At 45.1% G+C, this 20,930-nt stretch overlaps 1 protein-coding gene across 21 annotated transcripts in view; it reads left to right on the top strand.

Annotated features, from left to right (window-relative positions):
- EIF4G3 (eukaryotic translation initiation factor 4 gamma 3) overlaps positions 1–3,378 on the top strand; it is a 74,492-nt gene extending 71,114 nt beyond the window's left edge. For all 21 annotated transcript variants that reach the window (XM_063435930.1, XM_063435926.1, XM_063435919.1 and 18 more), the window contains 4 exons: positions 242–385; positions 947–1,028; positions 1,112–1,258; positions 1,559–3,378. In XM_063435930.1, the coding sequence (XP_063292000.1) occupies positions 242–385; positions 947–1,028; positions 1,112–1,258; positions 1,559–1,740 (555 nt within the window). In that variant the 3' untranslated portion in view covers positions 1,741–3,378. The remainder of the gene's footprint in view (positions 1–241; positions 386–946; positions 1,029–1,111; positions 1,259–1,558) is intronic.
- Positions 3,379–20,930: the final 17,552 nt, after the last annotated feature.

The raw sequence follows: 20,930 nt of genomic DNA, 5'->3' as shown, positions 1-20,930 counted from the left end.
GAGCTCTTCCCCCTCGCTGCGGTATTTGTGGCGAGCTCTTCCCCCTCGCTGCGGTGTTGGTGGCGAGCTCTTCCCCCTCGCTGCGGTGTTGGTGGCGAGCTCTTCCCCCGCGCTGTGAGGCTGCTGGCAAAAGCCTCCCCTTCATTGCAACATGACTACTTAACATCTATGAAGTGTCAGATGCTGTTAACACTATCCATGTTTGACATCCTGACACTTTGAGACATTGTTGATTTTGCAGAATTTAGATTTCACGTTAAGTGACAGCTCAAGCTCAGAGAATCTTTCCAAGAAAGAGATGTCAGCAGAGGAACTCAACAAGCGTCTGGAGCAGCTAATTCTACAGGAAAAGGCAAATGACGAACAAATTTTTGATTGGGTAGAGGTAAGTAAAGAGGAATTAATCGGATCTGCATGTTGATTTTCTTCTCAATTCTATATAAAAATCTGCCTCACTGTTGATTAATTTCTTATTTCCAGTTCCCCATGTCATTATCCTTTCTCTGATCCAGAACCCTGTGTCATTATCCTTTCTCTGATCCAGGGCCCCGTGTCATTATCCTTTCTCTGATCCAGGGCCCCGTGTCATTATCCTTTCTCTGATCCAGAACCCTGTGTCATTATCCTTTCTCTGATCCAGAACCCTGTGTCATTATCCTTTCTCTGATCCAGGGCCCCGTGTCATTATCCTTTCTCTGATCCAGGACCCTGTGTCATTATCCTTTCTCTGATCCAGGGCCCCGTGTCATTATCCTTTCTCTGATCCAGGGCCCCGTGTCATTATCCTTTCTCTGATCCAGAACCCTGTGTCATTATCCTTTCTCTGATCCAGGACCCTGTGTCATTATCCTTTCTCTGTTCAATAGTTTTCCTTTTCTCTCAACCTTTTTATTAGTCACTTCACAATGTATGATTTTCACACGTCTAGTCATTTCTCCTCTTCCAGGCTAATCTAGATGAATGCCAGATGAGTTCACCTACATTCCTTAGAGCTTTAATGACTGCAATCTGCAAAGCAGCAATTCTAGGTGAGTGACTTTCTTTCCAATGTTAAGAGTGTGGATGTGAGTGTGGATCATGCATACATTTTCCTGTTTTCTCTATTTTACAGGGGACTGTTCTTCCTGCCGCGTGGACACTACCTTTCTGAAGCAGAGGGTCCCAGTGTTGTTAAAATACTTGGACTCTGATACAGAGAGGGAACTACAAGCACTTTATGCACTTCAAGCATTGATCGTAATACTGGATCAACCTCCCAGTGAGTATCTTCTTAGTAATTACTGGAAACCTAAAGAAACAGCAGCAGGATATGTAGGGGGTGCTGATTACCTTAAACACCCACTGCGTTTGATAGGGTTTCCCAGCATGCCATCGCCCACTGTATTGGCTTTTCAAAGCAGCATGACAACACTGCGTGATGGTGCGTCTTAACATGAAAATGCATTGGGGGTTTTCCCTAGCCTGACTTGTCCCTTTTAATACCGATCTCCATATCATTCTGTAATTTGAATATTGAATAACAGGCTGTATTCTGAGTTAAAGTTATTTCCTTTTGCAGACTTGTTACGCATGTTTTTTGATTGCCTTTATGATGAGGAAGTCATCTCAGAGGATGCCTTTTACAAGTGGGAGAGCAGCAAGGATCCAGCGGAGCAGAACGGAAAGGGAGTAGCGCTAAAGTCTGTGACTGCCTTCTTCACGTGGTTACGAGAAGCTGAGGAGGAGTCAGAGGACAATTAGAAACTTTAATTAAATGACATTCTATAGACCCCATGCAGCCTCTCTCACATGAGGGAAGAGACTATGCAAAGGGATACTTTCAACATCTTTATATACTTTTTATTTTATTTGGTTTTTGATTTTCTTCCGTTCCCATCTTCGCCAATCAGGGTACATCAGAGTTGGTACATACATGGGATAGCTGACAGCGGAAATAAAACAAGTCAACAAAAGGGAGGGGTGGAAAAGGGCTCCCAAACTGGTAGTTATAATGCATTGTTTGACATAATAATAATAATAATGAAGAAGAGGCGGAGAAAAATAGGGGGAAAATGTGGAAAGGCACTCATTTGCCCCCTAAACTATTTATAGAAGTAAATATTTTCTGTTTTAAATCCCTGCCCACCCCTACTCCCATTTTTTTTTTTTTTTTTTTTAAAACAAAACCTCAAAGGAAAAAAAAAAAAAAGACGTGCCCTTACGTAAAAACACAGATCATTTCAGAAGATAAGAGAAAATAATTTATTACCTTATGAACTGCACAGGCCAGTGTTTCCTTCTCTTTAGTTTGTGGTATCTGTAAAGTCGGGGAAGGGGATCTCTTCATCCCGTGCATTGTAGCCTTTTATATGGGAAAGGATAAAGCGCTTTTTGATGAAGGAGATAGTCTCTCATTGAGAATTACCGCAGCAGTCAATTTATAGTTTCTAAAATGGAGCTCAGATTGTACCATTTCTTTTTCTTCTTTTTTTTTAAATTTGTTTTTACTCCCGCCTGCCCCTCACTTCAATGAGCTTGAGCATCATAACCATTTGCTCTTCAAATTAACCCTGCTGTCACCAGTAAGTCATTTGTTCCGTTCAGCATCATGAAAAAAAATGTTAGATAATTGGTGGCAGTACAATATGCTGTCACCCAGGAAATATGGGCAATGCTGTGTATAAGTGGGCAGTGCCAGCATCTTATGACACAGAAATATGCTACATGTCTGAAGCGAACGGTTATAGGTCTAAATGTATTGTCTGTGGAGTGGTACCATCAGAAGTTTAATATCCTGCCAAGAAGGAAGCTTCGGGCTGATAGCTTTAGCCGTCCTGATAGCTGAATCTGCTTACCTTTTATGCAGGGTTAATGTTAGGACATTTGTGGTTCCAAGTCTTGGCCCACTAGCCGATGGCTCTGTGTAGTGAGAGCATGGCAAAAAGATTTGTTGCAATACAGTATTTTAACAGCTCCCAGCAAGAAATACAGAAATCAGTTAAGCGATTCCTGATTGACTCAGAAAGGGGATCATAACGCAAGCTCTGTGCGGCAGCAAAGAGACAATTAGTTATAACACTCAATCCTTTGTTCACAGTTCTAGCTGTCAGAGGTCACTAAATATTAGACTTTCTCTCACAATGTTGCTGAACCTGTGGAGGATTTTGTAAGTACCAGGTATAGAGAGGGGGATTCATGGCTTAGTCCTCATTCACTCAAGAGAAAAATATATGGAATGTTGCGCAGTGGGAGGGGCTCGTGTCTTTGGACTTGTAGGAGCTGCGTAGCTTTTCATAACAATGGCAGGTGTGCTTGTCAGATCTCTTATATTGTATTTCTATTCATTTTAGCCTGGTTTCCTATGGAAAAAAAAGGCTAATAAAAAAAATCCGTACCCTGTTTGTTTTCAGTGTTTGTCTGGTCTGCAAATGTTAATTAATTCTAGGACCAATTCTTGATTCTTCTAGAACATATTTATGCCACTATCTGTTTTAGCTATACACATTTTATTTTAATCTCCGTTGCTATTATTTGCTTAGTATTCATAGGTTAATCACAAATGCCCTGTGTGTACTTTAATCTGCTGTTTAAGAAGACACTGCTGACCGTTCTGTGGCCTAAAAGACATTGAATACGATCCCTGGAAATCGTTGGGTTGCTGCTGGTACTGAGAAATGTACAAATCAGTACCAGAGAAAGGAAAGACACATTTCGTTACTGACGCCCTAACCACTTTTTGATGTCCTAGATCCCTTATTGGAACGAAAATATTTAGATGTGAATTGTTGGCCTTTATTATTATTGCAATGTTTATTTTATGGAATACTTGCTAATGAGTATCCATTAATGTGCACTGCCACCACCACCCAAGCTCTGGCAGAATCACCTAGGCTAGAATTTACTTCCTGACTCGTGATACAAGCCTCCTCCGGCACCGAACCAGCAGCTAATTCCTTTCTAATGAAATGATTGCTTTTGTTGGCTCTGATCCTTGCAGAAAACAGTATTGCAGGAATATGGCACTAAACACCTGTAGATGGGTACACACTAAGACCCATGAGAATGGAATACAGTGGATCCAGCCAATGTACCAGTCTGCAGAAGGCTGCACAGTAATACTTTCTCCGGAATTACTATTGGGGTTATTACATCAGGGGAAGAGGATCCCAGTTAGGAACATTCTCTATCTTTTTCCAACTCCATTCTAAACTCTAAAACAATTCCCAATTGATTGAATTAACATCATGTTGCATAGAGAAGGTAAATGTGTAAAAATATCAATACTTTGCTCTAAAGCAATTCACGATTAATTTAATTAACATCATGTTGCATAGAGAAGGTAAATGTGTAAAAATATCAATACTTTGCTCTAAAGCAATTCACGATTAATTTAATTAACATCATGTTGCATAGAGAAGGTAAATGTGTATAAATATCTGGTTTGTGAGAATTTAGTATGCCTGGCTTGAAAGCTGCACCAACTACAGAGATCTATAATAATGGCCAGGTCCATTTAATTCTGTTTATTTTCTAGATATAGCGCTCTTCTCCTATTTTTGGAGATTAAAAGACAGTGAAGAGGATTCTTACCCTTGCATTGAAACACCAGACTAGCTCGCCTTGCAGTTGTGGTGGTTCACCTAATGAATAAGAAAGAAAAATCATTTTGATCGGGCTCCATCTGTACTGGACTGTTGGACATGCTGTCTTTCTAAGTGCAGTCTCTTTCAAAAAAAAAATATTAGACATTAGAGGCACCAAAACAACTTTAGCTTAAAGGGAAACTCCAGTGCCAGGAAAACAATCCGTTTTCCTGGCACTGGAGGGTCCCTCTCCCACCCCCCAATCCCCGGTTACTGAAGGGGTGAAAACCCCTTCAGTGACTTACCTGAGGCAGCGGCGATGTCCCTCGCCGCAGTCTCCTCCTCCGCGACGCTCCTCCTGTGCATTGCGTCGGCCGGTGGGCGAGACTGACCCCGCCCACCGGCCGAGGAGACCTAATGCGCCGCGCATGCGCATTACGTCTCCCCATAGGAAAGCATTGAAAAATCATTTCAATGCTTTCCTATGGGGTTTTGAGCGACGTTGGAGGTCCTCACACAGCGTGAGGACGTCCAGCGACGCTCTAGCACAGGTTTCCTGTGCTATGGACCAGGAAGTGACCTCTAGTGGCTGTCTAGTAGACAGCCACTAGAGGTGGAGTTAACCCTGCAAGGTAACTATTGCAGTTTATGAAAAACTGCAATAATTACACTTGCAGGGTTAAGGGTAGTGGGAGTTGGCACCCAGACCACTCCAATGAGCAGAAGTGGTCTGGGTGCCTGGAGTGTCCCTTTAATGAAGCAGTTTTGGTGTACAGATCATGCCCCTGCAGACTCACTGCTCATTTCTCTGCAATTTAGGGGTTGAATCATTTTGATTTTCCATCCCTAGTCACACCTCCCTGCATGTGACTTGCACAGCAAGAACATTGTGGTCACCAGAACCACTACAGTTTAATGTAGTGGTTCTGGTGTGTAGTATGTCACTGCAGACTCAACAATGTAAAAGCAGCCTTTTCAGAGAAAAGGCAGTGTTTACATTACTTAGTAACGACTCTAGGTGCAGTCACTCATACAGCAACTAGAGGTGCTTCCTATTTAAGATCTGTGTTGTGCCGGACCTACATTATAGCCTTCAAATGCTTTCTTGTGGAAAAGCATTGGATTGGCTGAGATCATAAAGATTAATGATCTCAGCCACAGAGGTGGGGCCAGCTGCAGCAAGACCAGTGCATTGGTGGACAAAAGGGCAAGTTAAATCCATTTTAACTCCATACTGAGGGGAGCTAGTTACCTATAGTGCTAGTCCAGCACTATAATGTTTGTAGTCCCAACACTATTTTGCAAGGGTAAGCAACCTTTGGCACTCCAGATATGGTGTACCATATCTCCCTTAGTGTTCTTACAGCCATAATGCTGGCAAAGCTTCATGGGAAGTGTAGTTCTCAATATCTGGAGTGCCAAAGGTTACCTGCACCTGCTGTAGTGTTCTATAAACACTTCCTCTAAAGATATCTAATGTTTAAACTTCCTTTATTACAGAGTCTGTTTAATCTAGAATTAATGTTTAATCTAGATCTCCTGCTAATAGTCTTGTAGACCCTGCAGGAGCCTTCTGTGTCAAATTAAAGAGAAACTATTACTATAGTGCCCCCCCCCCCTGAGCGCAGAAAGTGCTAAAAACATTTGTTACTTACCTGATTCCAGTGCCAATGTCCCTCGGTGCTTAGTCAGGCTCCGCCTCGACTCCTCCACGTCAGGAACCTAAAGTGGGCAAGCGCAGCCAGCCATCACATTAGGACTACTCCACAGGATAGCATTGAATTAAAGCTTACCTATGGGGTTTTTAGTTGACGCTGAATGTTATCATGTAGAGCGTGAGGACATGCAGCATCAGATGACCAAAAGTAACGACCCGGAATGGCCTCTAGCGGCTGGTGTAGTTAACTCTGCAATGTAATTGTTGCAGTATATCAATAAATGCAATAATGACATTGCAGGGTTAAAGTGAAAAGGGCAGAGCCAGTCCAAGTCATTGTGCAGGGTGCGTAGTGGATGCAGAGTGTGTGTAGTGGGGTTGGATAGGGACTGTGTTGGACAAGAATGCTGTGCCGCTTGCCTAGTGGTCCATTGGCACATCATTATTGTCCTGTGAAAAGGGGGCCCCGAAGTATAGTCTTTCCTCACAGCTCACGAGAGGAAAGGACATGAAGCTGGTAGAGGGGAAGATTAAACTCCTGGGCACCCTCTTCACAGAACAAGGGTCCGGAACTGTGTGTAAGTGTATAATATATACGGTCCAGGCCTCACAGTACCCACATTAAAGTGTATGCCCCTGTGAAAGTGCCACCTGGAGCCATAGCTCCTCCAGGACCAATGGACAGACTGGCTCTGGACAGACTGGCTCTGGACAGGGGTACTGCACCCATTCCACTTCAATGAGCCCAAGTGGTCTGCTTGGCTATAGCTGTTCAATTTACAGAGCACGAGATAAAAAAAATATATATATATATATTCTAAACAAAGTTAACATCTGCTTGAAATGGAAAGCATTTTATTTTCATGTTGAATGTATCAGCTGGGGCAGTGTGGTTAGGGCTGCATAAACAAACAAAATAGATTTAACGTCTAAATGGCTGAGAATTGAGCAGTCAGAGGGGCATGATCTAGACATTCAAACTGCTTTGGTAAACAGTTATTTTAGTACTTATAGTATCCCTTTAAGAACCACTGTTTCCCCCCACGGTAATGAAGGACAACATGCCTTTAAAAAAAAAAAAATGACCTTAAAATGTATCTTTTTAACATTTGTGTTGGTCACTGAATTTAGATTAAGGCCTATTGTACAGCGCTACGGAATTTGCTGGCGCTATACAAACAATAATAAAAGTAATAATGGTAAATCATACAAGTGAAACCTGACGGAAGAAACATACACCTGAGAAAAGCAATGAAGCATGATAACAAAAGAAGAAATAAGAGAGGGAGAAGCGCAGCCAAATTAGGTAGGACAATTCTCTCCCCTGTGTCTCATAAAATCATGGCTTTTCATCATAAAATAGCAAAATCATGTAATTTTATTTCAAGACACGGAAGCTCATAGTATGCAAACAGAGAAGAAAAAATATAATAGACTTAAAATAAAATGCACGGGGGGCGGGGCCTAACCGTCATGGCGGACAGACACATTTCTCTGGAGCTCCTCCACAACCCTGGCATTAACGGCATTAAAAAGACCCAACACAGTCTGATCTGAGAGACAACTGAAGCTAGACCTCGCTGGGACTGGTGGCAGGGACCAGAGACCCAATAGGAGCTGAACGGCCAGCCTGAGACAACATGCGGCCTGGTGCGCACCCGGCGGGAGAGGCGGCCGATCTCCCGCTCTGGGGCTACTTAGCTGCTGCTCCTGTGAAGCATGCGCTCCGTTACCCCCCCCCCCCCCTGGGACCGTTGGGGGTAATCACGGTCCACCCCGGGAGAACTGCTCTCGTCTGGAATGAGGGAGAGGTGAAGCCGAGCAAGCCAGCCGACCCACCCAACATGGCGGAAGCCACGCGCCTCCCCCGCCATCAGGCCAAGCTGCAAGACAAGCTGGACGCCATCTTTGATGCCTTTTGGCTAAAATTAGAAAGCCGGGCACTCCAGCAAGCCTCACTGCACACAAGCAGCCACTCACCTGACCAGCACCCCTCAAACACTGAACTCCAAGCTGGGGTTCAAGCAGCGGGGAAGGTTCAAAGGAGAAGGCGGAATAGACCACACACCTCAGCCAAGCACAAGCAACCACACAGAAAGAAGAGGCAGAGTCCTAACTTGGAACAACGCCGAAAACCTACAGCGTTCCTGGAGACTCCTATACAGGGGATTAAACAGCCCTACACGACTACACCAGCGCCCAGATGCTTGAACCCACTATCAAAATTGCAGCTCGATGAGGTGCCCACGGCAGGTATCGGCTGACCCCCTTAAAGCCACAGGACACTGCGATGCCCCTCTGGCATAGGCTGACACAGGGGCCAAGACCGCATAAAAGACAACTGCTGCCCTTCTATGACACATATCTTGTGCACCCTTGACCTCTTGTGACACAAACCTCTAGCATCCTTCCCCTAATCGCGACTATCACCCCTTGGCACACTCTTTATTACATGCAACTAGCCGGGGGCGTCCCTGGGGAACTTTCTTGTTTAAAATTCATGTTGATATATGTCTTTACTTTTACCCTTAAGAATATCTGTGCCTTAGCTATACTATCTATCGACCATCTATATATCGTAAATTGCTTAGGCACGCTAGACTTCACTGTATTACTAATCAAAAAAAAAATTTGTGCTAACTTACTGATTGCCATGCTACTATCTTACATTGTATGTTACTACCTTGCTTGTTATTTCTGTCGTGGCATCATAAGCATGTTTCTGATATTCCTGGCACAGTAAAAATAAAGAATTAAAAAAAAAAAAAATGCACGGCCGATAGATAACATGACCAATCAGCAAAATGCTTTAAGTCTTCCACACTGCTCCCCATTATCTTCAAGGCAGACACCCAACAGGCAGAGTGGGGCCCTGAAACGACAGACATCCACAGCAGCAGAGAACAATACCCACTTGACCCAGCGAGCCAGAGTAGTGCTAAAGACAGGGTGAAAGGGGGGGGGGGGCATCTGGAGGATGGTGGAAATAAGTCCTGCGTTTTTACTTCCGAAGGCAAGAGATCGGGCACAAATGCGGCCTAGAAGGAAATAGGATAAAAAAACGGACCAGCAGGGAGGTGTAAATGTGCCTTGAGATATCAAACTCCACGCGGGCATCCAAGTCCAGAGCGTATACCCGTTAAGCGGAGAGATCGCAGAGCGATTCACGTTAAGCATGCGATATGCTTGACGACTAACAGCAAAGAGAGGAACTGGAGAATCACCGTCATAGGTTCTCAGACGGGATCCAGGTTTCGAGCCACACACCAGCCAGTCCAGAAGACGTCTAGATGAGTCCGATAGTTCCAGGAAGCACAAAGGTCCTCGGACATCAGCCACGCCAATAGGGGGAGCCGCTCTTCAAGCAGCAGAGGGCGAGCACAGCCTTCGGGATGTAGAAGGAGAAAGGGTCTGGCCCGGGCAATCTGGGAACCTCAATGGTCAATTCCAGGACCTGAGGGCAGCATGGAGAATGGGGGAAAAGTGTAGTGGCGAGCCCCACTGCAATCCTGAAGAAAGGCGCCCACCGCCAGATAGTCCAGGTCTGGCAGAAGAAGAGTAGGTGAGTCGTGAACAAGTTCAGGCTGAGTGAAACAAAGAAGATAGTCTCCAGTCACTGGGTCCAGCAGGAAATGAGAATTCCAGTCGGCCGTGACCTTGGATAGGCCAGGTATGTATTCTGCTTGCATCATGATGTTCAGAGCCAAACAAAGATCCCAAAAGTCTTATGCCAGTGTTGTCGAGGTGTCCTGCCCAGGTGGTTGATGTATCAGACAACTGTCCGATAAACTCAGAAGGGCGAAGGATCTTTCCAGCAACTCCAAACTGCTGACGTGCACGCGGGATGCCTCGAGGGACCAGAGACCGCCTGTGGAGACCGGGCCGTGAAGACTTGCGTCCGACTCTATGGACGCCTCCGGCTAAAGCCCAAAGATGGCCCTGCCGTGCCAGATGACCAGATTCAGGATCCACTAGTGGAGTTCATCCTTCTTCACCATGTGCAGAGGGATGTAATCCCCTTATGAGAGGCCCCAGCGCCGGTGAAAGATTTTGAGGTGCTGAAGGGCACGGTAGTGCAGGGATCCCAGAAATATTGCCTGGACCAAAGCTGCCAGGAGGCCAATCACCTGAGCCAACTGCGAGACAGAGTCTGGTGAATTTCCCTTCAGATTAAGTGAACCTAAGAGGCAGGTAAACTCGCAGTCTCATTGACAGTCAATCAGAAATCTTAGAAATTCCGTCTTCCTCATGTGAGTCAGAGGTGACTTCTCCCAATTTATGAGGAAGCCTAGTTGAGAGAGGAAAACTATTTTAAATTATAGGTATAAGTATATCTCCTGGAGGAGAGTAACCCCTATTGAATTGAATTAATAAGAGAAAGAATTAGTTCAGGAGTAGAGAGGGGAGGGAAACAAATACCAAATGGTCCCAAATTAGTGGAACTATACAAAAATATTTTATTTTAAAACGTAACCTTTATTAAGTCAATAAATAAAATTCCTATATCACCCGTGGATTATAGTAATTTATTACACCACCTAAAATTGAGATGGAAAAAAATAAATATATATATATATATATATATATATATATATATATATAATTCGTTAGCGCTGACTATAATAAGTACAGATTGCTAAGCTACGAATATATTAGACTTTGTCTAATATATTTTTCTCTAAAATACCTCTTCTCTTCAATATCTTCAGTTATTTAATAACAGAACTCTTTACTGTACTCATTAATGTCAGTACAACTTACACCAATAAGCAAAGCACAAAACGCCATTTGATTGGAATCTATAGTATATTGTCTCCAATATGAGAACATCTTAACCAGACTAACGATAACAATGATAATAAAATGACATTATTATTTTTGGATCTTCAATTTATTTAATAAACAACAAATCTGTCTGTCATAATCTTTATAACATCTGATCAGGATTGAGGTTTGCACCTGACTGGCAGTCATGTAACCGTTAATTAATAAAGAATGTTTTTTTTTATTTATTTACTTTCCTACATAGATTGACATTACTAACTAACCTATTCTAACAAAGGGTTAATTGGACCTGTGTTTACCCCCAACTCAAGCTATGAATGGGTTAAAACAAGCTTTGAACAAACATCCAATCAAGGCATCTTAGAAGAATGCATGTTGGCCCCACAGGATTCAAACTGACCAATCACTGGGCTTCACCAATCTTAAACCGGATCACTGATAATAGCAGATTTATTTTCTCCCCACAGGCTAATTTAGCGAGATAATGAGTTCTCGTAACTTCTGCTACATTTAACTCTCTACGCTCTGCCAGGTCTAAAAATATTACATCATCTAACCTAGGCTGACAAAGATCTATTCAGCTGCCTAGTATCGATCCAGGACTAAGTCTATTTCTGTGATCTATTTACATACTTACGATGGGGGCTGAATAAGGGCCAAATTTCACTGGAAATACCTTAAGACCGGCATTTAGTGAAGGGATGCTTAGGTAGACACAGATACGTTGATAGCTAAAATTGGTTTGATACCATTCACTTATAGACATCTCACCAATGCCGGTCTTTAAGAATGCAAACTCATCGTATTAAGGCTGACATAATAGACATATTTATTTGCCCAGTATCCATACAGTCCTAGCTCTCAGACAGAGTCTAATATATTTGTTGCTTAGCAATCTGTACTTATTATAGTCAGTGCTAACGAATTATATATATATTTTTTAATCTTTCAATTTTAGGTGGTGTAATAAATTACTATAATCCACGGATGATGATAGGAATTTTATTTATTGACTTAATAAAGGTTACGTTTTAAAATCAGTATTTTTGGTACAGTTCCACTAATTTGGGACCATTTGGTATTTGTTACCCTCAACAGTGGGAACCAGCCTGAGCCACCACTGGACCCCAGGGAAAGTCTCCCTCCTGCATCTAACAGGTAGGAAACAGGAGGGTGACTTAAACATTTTGTATATGTGTGTTTTTTGTTTGTATGTATGTGTTTGTGTGTCTGTCTCTGTGTATGTCTGTATGTGTGTGTCTTTGTATGTGTGTCTGTGTATGTGTCAGTCGGGGGGAAGGGGGGGCATAGATTGTGTGTCCGCCACTGGCTGCAGCAATGCCTGGGCAATGAATTGGGAAATAGTAGAAGACCATTTCAGACATAATTTCATCAGTTAGGGAGAGCTGAAAAACAGCAGAAATGTCTTCAGGGCAAGTGGGCATGATCCTTGGGCTCAAAGGAGGAGGTAGGATCAAGTGAGCAGCAAAGAAAGAGGAAGTTGGGGGTGTGATCCTGGATTATATCGGGATGTCTATTCATAAGGGTTGGAGTTTGACAGGTCACATTTAAAGCATCCTTTTTTTTTTATTGGCGTTTTCTTTGCTCCTGTGTTGAAGTAGAAATAGAGTTATGCACAATTTGAGCCTAAGTGTCTTGAGCTACAATACCTAATTTACTGAATAAGGATTGCGGTTAAAGCAGGCCCTGCGTGCACAGCGTTTACAGCAGCAGATGTAGGACTGGGGATGTTTCTTTTTAAAGCACTGGAGGTGGTGTGGTAATAGACATGGACATGCAAAGAAGTGCAGATTTCTATATTTACATTTTCACACATCACAAATCCATATTTGGTGTAGATATATAAACATATTACATGGGAGAGTAACCGTTTTCCCTTTAAATAAAATGTATTCATACTTCTCATAAATCTAATTTTCTATTTATTATTTAGGGCAGGCTAAACAAAGGAGCTAGCCTTCCACCACACAACAGCAAGTACAGGAAAAAGGCTAAAATCCCACTAGAAGGCTCGTTCATCATGTGAAACTGAGTCTATGTTTCCAAAAGTTAAAGGACCACTATAGGCACCCAGACCACTTCCGCTCAATGAAGTGGTCTGGGTGCCAGGTCCAGCTAGGGTTAACCCTGCCTGCTGTAAACATAGCAGAGAAACTGCTATGTTTACATTAGGGTTAATCCTGCCTCTAGTGGCTGTCTCATTGACAGCCGCTAGAGACGCTTCCGCGCTTCTCACTCAGATTTTCACAGTGAGAAGATGCCAGCGTCCATAGGAAAGCATTGATTGAATGCGCGCATGATGTCGGCAGAGGGAGGAGAGTCCCCAGCGGCGAGGGAGCCCGACGCTGGAGAAAGGGCTCCTCCCCCTTCAACCCGGCGGGAGTGGGACCCTGAGGGTGGGGGGGGGGGGGGACCCAAAGACCCTACAGAGCCAGGAAAACGAGTTTGTTTTCCTGGCACTATAGTGGTCCTTTAATGTTAGACTAATCAAGGGAGGGAGCTGTATGCAGCATTAATAATGGACGGGGGGTTGGGGGGGGAAATATTACAGTGCATATGTATAAATTGTCTTTATTGTTGGATAACAATGACGGTAAATAACACTGGGTAATAACCATGCTTCAGCTAATAGGAGGAAGAGACAGCCATCCAGAGATGTCATGTATTATAGATATACAGTTAAAGTGGTAAAAAAGTAGCTAAAGGTACCATGATACAGAATTATAATGAAAAATGCCAAATATCCCATCACTGTTGGAATACTGCTAAATGCAGGAACACACAATACAAAGTTCCCGCCAAACCTGACGCATGCTACACATCTGTCTAAAAAGTGATGATCTGGTAAATACTGGAAACTATTAGCAGGGCATCAATAAGAGCCAAGCTCGATGACAAATACGACATCAGAGGAAGGGTTCATGCAACCAAAATTCTGTGTTATCGGGTAGAGTAAAACATGCTGTGCAGGTTCCCCTTCACACTCACACCTGCAATTAAAAATTTATCTAAAACTGACTTTACTCACCCTAACTGCAGGGGGAATGCTGACATCAGACGTCCAATATGCACAGAATTAATATCGGTTACCCTGAACTCTTGTTTCAGGCTGGCTAATGACGCCCCATCGATGCTGCTGGAGTTGTAGTGAAGTCATTGCTCATTTCACACAGCCATGGCACGTCAAAGAAGGTGTTATTAAAATTCTTATTAATTCTTAATTAAAAGTCTTCAGGGTAATCAAACCCTTTGCATCCTGTAAAAAATAAAACATGGTTAAGAGGACCACAATCTACTGATCAGGGAACAAATCACTTTAGCATGTAGATCTTAGAACAAGGATCACGTCAGGGGCGTACCTAGAGCATATGGCACCTGGGGCGGGTCCTAGTTTTGGCACCTCCCCCACCCCTCCCCCCTGCACTTTAAAATGTACAAAACACCCACAATTTTTTTAATGTATGTAGCATTGAGCAGTGCGTGTATGTTTCAATGTAAGCATGCTTTTGTATGGAGTAAGTGTGAGTGAATGAATGGGTGTGTTTGTATGTAGTGTTGGCATTTTAATGCAGGCATGCTTTTGTGTGTAGTGTTGGCGAGATGCAGTGGTGTGGTTATATATAATGGTGATGTTTTAAAGGGACACTATAGTCACCTGAACAACTTTAGCTTAATGAAGCAGTTTTGGTGTATAGAACATGCCCCTGCAGCCTCACTGCTCAATCCTCTGCCATTTAGGAGTTAAATCCCTTTGTTTATGAACCCTAGTCACACCTCCCTGCATGTGACTTGCACAGCCTTCCATAAACACTTCCTGTAAAGAGAGCCCTATTTAGGCTTTCTTTATTGCAAGTTCTGTTTAATTAAGATTTTCTTATCCCCTGCTATGTTAATAGCTTGCTAGACCCTGCAAAAGACTCCTGTATGTGATTAAAGTTCAATTTAGAGATTGAGATACAATTATTTAAGGTAAATTACATCTGTTTGAAAGTGAAACCAGTTTTTTTTTTCATGCAGGCTCTGTCAATCATAGCCAGGGGAGGTGTGGCTAGGGCTGCATAAACAGAAACAAAGTGATTTAACTCCTAAATGACAGTGAATTGAGCAGTGAAATTGCAGGGGAATGGACTATACACTAAAACTGCTTTATTTAGCTAAAGTAATTTAGGTGACTATAGTGTTCCTTTAATACAGAGGTTTGTTTGTATGTAGTGTTTGCACTGGAATGCAGGGATGTGTTTGTGTGTAGTGTTGGCAAGATGCTGAGATGTATGCAGATATATACACACACCGACACACATGCAGATACAGACACACATTTACACACATGCAACTACACAGACACAATGCCATCCTCCTGTTTAGTACCTGCTGGCTGAGGCTGTTGGGAGTTGGGCTCTAGTTCTCTCCCAATCAGTGCCGCCCTCCATCCTGCGTGTCTCAGTGTTAGCTGGGAGGAAGTGACAGAATTTCACTTCCCCCAGGGCTGCCATTATATTATTACAGAAGCCTGGTCGCACCATTAAAGCACCACCGCGCACAACTGGGCCCCTGAAGCAGTGGTGACTCTAGGAACAATATATAGGGGAGGCACATAAACAGTGGGGGCTGGAAGCATTAATAATTTTCACTAGGTAATGGGGTAATGTGCTGCCATTGGCTGTCTGACGACAGCATGTTGTGCATGCTGGCATCAGACAACACATTTGCATAGAATTCACATTAGCCACCTAGATTTCTGGGATGGCTGACACCTCTTAACTTTGATCTTTGTTTAGCGGATAACTCCCTTAATGCTTATCCTTGTGTGGGATTGCCAAATAAGGGAGCTATCTGCTAAACAGCACCCTAATTTGGTATCTTTACATATGGAATCTCACATAAGGGCACCAATTTAGGGAATTCTCTACTAAACAGCTAAAAGATCAAAATTTAAAAAGCCTTTTTCTTAATTTTAATCTTTAGGTTGTTTAGTAGATAACTCACTTATTTGTTATCCTTATGTGGGATTGAAATATTTAAGGACACCAAATTAGGGAGCTATCTACTAAACATATACACAACCACAGATATACACACGCATTTAGTTATTAAAGGGAAACTCCAGTGCCAGGAAAACGATCCGTTTTCCTGGCACTGGAGGGTCCCTCTCCCTCCCACCCACCAATCCCCAGTTATTGAAGGGGTGAAAACCCCTTCAGTGACTTGAAAAACAATAAAAAAGGCTGCGCCCTTCAGTGACTTACCTGAGGCAGCGGCAATGTCCCTTGCCGCTGTCTCCTCCTCCGCGACGCTCCTCCCTGTGCTTCCGTCGGCCGGTGGGCGAGACTGATCCCGCCCACTGGCCGAGGAGACCTAATGCGCATGCACGGCAATGCTGCGCATGCGCATTAGCGCTCCCCATAGGAAAGCATTGAAAACTAATTTCAATGCTTTCCTATGGGGATTTGAGCGACACTGGAGGTCCTCACACAGTGTGAGGACGTCCAGCGACACTCTAGCACAGGTTTCCTGTGCTAGAGGGGGTGACTGACAGATTGACTGAGGGGGGGTGACTGGTGACTGAGGGAGGGGGTGACTGGTGACTGAGGGAGGGGGTGACTGGTGGCAGAGTGAGGGGGGTGACTGGTGGCAGAGTGAGGGGGAAACAGAGTGACTGAGGGAGGGGGTGACTGGGTGACAGAGCGTAGGAGGGAGGGGCTGACAGAGCGTGGGAGGGAGTGACAGGTAGCAGAGTGAGGGAAAGAGGGAGTGACAGGTGGCAGAGTGAGGGAAGGAGGGAGTGACAGGTGGCAGAGTGAGGGGGTGGCAGAGTGAGTGAGTGAGTGAGGGGATGACAGGTGGCAGAGTGAGGGGATGACAGGTCGCAGAGTGAGGGGGTGGTTAGTGTCAGAGTGACTGAGGGAGGGGGTGACTGAGTGACTGAGGGAGGGGGTGACTGACAGATTGACTGAGGGGGGGTGACTGGTGGCAGAGTGAGGGGGTGACTGGTGGCAGAGTGAGAGGGAAACAGAGTGACTGAGGGAGGGGGTGACTGGGTGACAGGGTGACTGAGGGAGGGGGTGACTGGTGACAGAGTGACTGAGGGAGGGGGTGACAGGGTGACTGAGGGAGGGGTTGACTGGTGACTGAGGAAGGGGTGACAGGGTGACTGAGGGAGGGGTTGACTGGTGACTGTGGGTGGGGGTGACAGGGTGACTGAGGGAGGGGGTGACTGGTGACGGGGGGGTGACAGAGTGACGGGGTGACAGGGTGACTGAGGAAGGGGGTGACTGGTGACAGGGTGACTGAGTGACTGAGGGAGGGGGTGACTGACAGATTGACTGAGGGGGGGTGACTGGTGACTGAGGGAGGGGGTGACTGGTGGCAGAGTGAGGGGGTGACTGGTGGCAGAGTGAGAGGGAAACAGAGTGACTGAGGGAGGGGATGACTGGGTGACAGGGTGACTGAGGGAGGGGGTGACTGGTGACAGAGTGACTGAGGGAGGGGGTGACAGGGTGACTGAGGGAGGGGTTGACTGGTGACTGAGGAAGGGGTGACAGGGTGACTGAGGGAGGGGTTGACTGGTGACTGAGGGAGGGGGTGACAGGGTGACTGAGGGAGGGGGTGACTGGTGACAGGGGGGTGACAGAGTGACGGGGTGACAGGGTGACTGAGGGAGGGGGTGACTGGTGACAGGATGACTGGGGAGGGGGAGACAGGGATGACTGAGGGAGGGGGTGACTGGTGACAGAGTGACTGAGGGGGGTGACAGAGTCACTGAGTGGCTGAGGGGGGATGACAGGGTGACTGAGGGAGGGGGTGACAGAGTGACTGGGGGGTGACTGGGTGGGTGACTGGTGACAGGGTGAAGGGGGGTGACAGGGTGACTGGGGGGTGACAGGGTGACTGGGGGGGTGACTGGTGACAGGGTGACTGAGGGGGTGACAGGGTGACTGAGGGGGGTGACAGAGTGACTGAGGGAGGGGGTGACAGGGTGACTGAGGGGGGTGTCAGGGTGACTGAGGGAGGGGGTGACTGGGTGACTGAGGGGGGTGTCAGGGTGACTGAGGGAGGGGGTGACTGGTGACAGGATGACTGAGTGGGGGGGGTGACAGGGTGACTGAGTGGGGGGGTGACTGAGTGGGGGGGTGACAGGGTGACTGAGTGGGGGGAGTGACAGGGTTAGAGTGGGGGGGGTGACAGGATGACTGAGTGGGGGGGGTGACTGAGTGGGGGGGTGACAGGGTGACTGAGGGTGGGGGTGAGAGGGTGACTGAGGGGGGGGGGGTAGGGAGGTGACTGAGGGAGGGGGTGAGGGTGAATTGACAATAATATTTTCTTACCATGATTCAGGGGCTGTCTCTCTCCATCCCAGCCCAGGCAGTGCAGGAGGTGCAGGCAGAGTGGCCGCAGGGGAGAAACCTGGCAGAATGCACTGCGCCCCCTGCTGGCACACTCCATAACAACTTCCCTGGTGCTCAGGTATGACTCCGAACACAGGCTGGGAATCCCCTCCCTGTGCTCTGACTCACTCACTGAGTGCTGGAGCCGCAAGGGAGAGGATTGTTATTGTGACCAGCAGGAGGTACAGAGTGTGGCACCCCCCTACTGGATGGCACCCGGGGCGGACTGATTTCCATTCATGAATTATACGCACAGGACCAAATTAGTCATAAGGAAGGCCTTCCTTTCCCATAGAGTCTGTGTCTTTAACATATCCAATTGCACTGTACCATACAAATATCCTCATCAACATGTAACTTATTAAAAAGCATTTTCTAAAATATTTGAAGATGGTTGAAGAAAGCAGAATATAAAATGGACTCAACTCTTTCTATTTCATCTTGACTTTTTGTAATTATGAACAAAAAAATCCTTCTTACTTATTATTAGCTACTAAATTAATCATAACTAGAAAATGGTAGCGTTCAACACCACCTTTAGGCATGTGCATGGGGAAGATTATCGCAATTCGGGACTTCGGCAATTCGGCACGTCAAGACTTCGGAACTTCGGCAACTTCGGAACTTCGACACTTCGGAACTTCAGCACTTTGGAACTTCGGAAATTCGGCAACTTCAGCACTTCGGAACTTCGACACTTCGGAAATTCAGCAACTTCGGCACTTCGACACTTCGGAATTGTGGGACTTCGGCACCTCGGGACTTCTCTTGCAGCCGCTTGGTAGATAACTCCTTAATTCCCACGGTATTAGGGAGTTATCTACCAAAAGGCTGAAAGACCTAAATTGGTCTTTCATCCAAATTTACTAATACTAAGTGAAAAAAAAAAAGGGCCCCCCGTGGCCCCCACCCCTGAGTGGCGTGTGGGGGCCCTAAAGTAAAATGATGGGGGGGGGGGACCTATTGTCCTCCCCCCTGGCCTCCACCCCTGAGCGGCGGGTGGGGGCCCTAAATTGTAATAAGGGGGGGGACCTAGTGTCCTCCCCCCTGACCCCCACCCCTCAGCGGCAGGTGGGGGCCCTAATTACTAGTAAGGGGGGGGACCTAATGTCCTCCCCCCTGGCCCCCACCCCTGAGCAGGCTGGTGGGGGCCCTAAATTGTAATAAGGGGGGGGACCTAGTGTCCTCCCCCCTGACCCCCACCCCTCAGCGGCAGGTGGGGGCCCTAAATACTAGTAAGGGGGGGGACCTAATGTCCTCCCCCCTGGCCCCCACCCCTGAGCAGGCTGCTCACTGTTTAATAGACATGCCCCTACTCGCGATATAGCGAGTAGGGGCATAATTTACTAATACTAAGTAATCTTTATTTAGTATTAGTAAATCTGGCTGAAAGACCAATTTAGGTCTTTCAGCCTTTTAGTAGATAGCTCCCTAATACCATGGGAATTAGGGAGTTATCTACTTATTCATTCCTGTCATTACACTGACTGGCCAAGTAACTTACATTTTATATGAATGTATGTTACTTGATTGTTGTAAGTGTTGCAAATGCTTACAGATGAATCCTGGCTATGTTTGTATACTTTTTATTTAAAATTGTTTAAAATGTAACATTCTTCTTCTTTCACTGTGTAAGTATATTAGTACTTAGGCAATACTGTGCTTCGGAACTTCGGCACTTTGACACTTCGGAACTTCGACACTTCGGATATTCGGTAATTTCGGAACTTCGGGACCTCGGCACTTTGGCAATTCGGAAGTACCCGAATTGTCCGAAATTTTATATTCGGACTGAAACTAATTGCACATGTCTACTACCTATACAGGCTGAAATGATTGCTGAAACAGAATATCAGATACAAATGGAGGGCAGTTGGTTTTGGGTAAAAATTTACAACAGATCTATTAAGGATCAGAATGGGTCAATTTAAATCCTTAGCAGTAATCTAATTAAGTTATATCTTCTTCTTAAAATTCCATTTTATATGGATCAAGGATCTCTCCAATCTCACAGGGAACCAATATATTAAAAAAAAACCTTCCATTACAGAAGTAATTGTTTTAATAAGTATGAATGGATTAGCGAATGTTGTCTCCTGTCTATAAAGTGTTTATTAGAATATCAAGTTTAATTTAAATAAATAAATTACAAAGTCTGTTAACACGCAATAATGCACTTTAAATGTTTGTGCAACTTGTATTTACTAGTAAAAACCAAAGAAAAACATGTTACTTGCGCTCTCTCCTTTATCCCTATGTATTTTTAAAACAAATGGAGGTCTTTTAGTTACCTCCAATGGCCATGAGAGGTTGAGCCCACCTCTGATGTGTACTGTAGTCATTGCAGCCGCCCAGTAGTGATGGGAGTTGAGCGCAGGACTTTTCTTTCTGCATTTGTATCCAATTTTTGTATTACTCAGCCTTGTTACAATGCAGCCGCCCATCCCATGTGTTCCCTATTAAGGGTTAATAATGTATAGGGGTGTATATAAAAAATACCCCTTTCTGTCTCATTAGAGA

This window comes from Pelobates fuscus, chromosome 11 (assembly GCF_036172605.1).
Source record: "Pelobates fuscus isolate aPelFus1 chromosome 11, aPelFus1.pri, whole genome shotgun sequence".
In the NCBI taxonomy this organism is placed as follows: domain Eukaryota; kingdom Metazoa; phylum Chordata; class Amphibia; order Anura; family Pelobatidae; genus Pelobates; species Pelobates fuscus.
The sequence above is the reverse complement of the archived record's forward strand: the minus strand, read 5'-3'. Positions and strand labels throughout refer to the sequence as shown.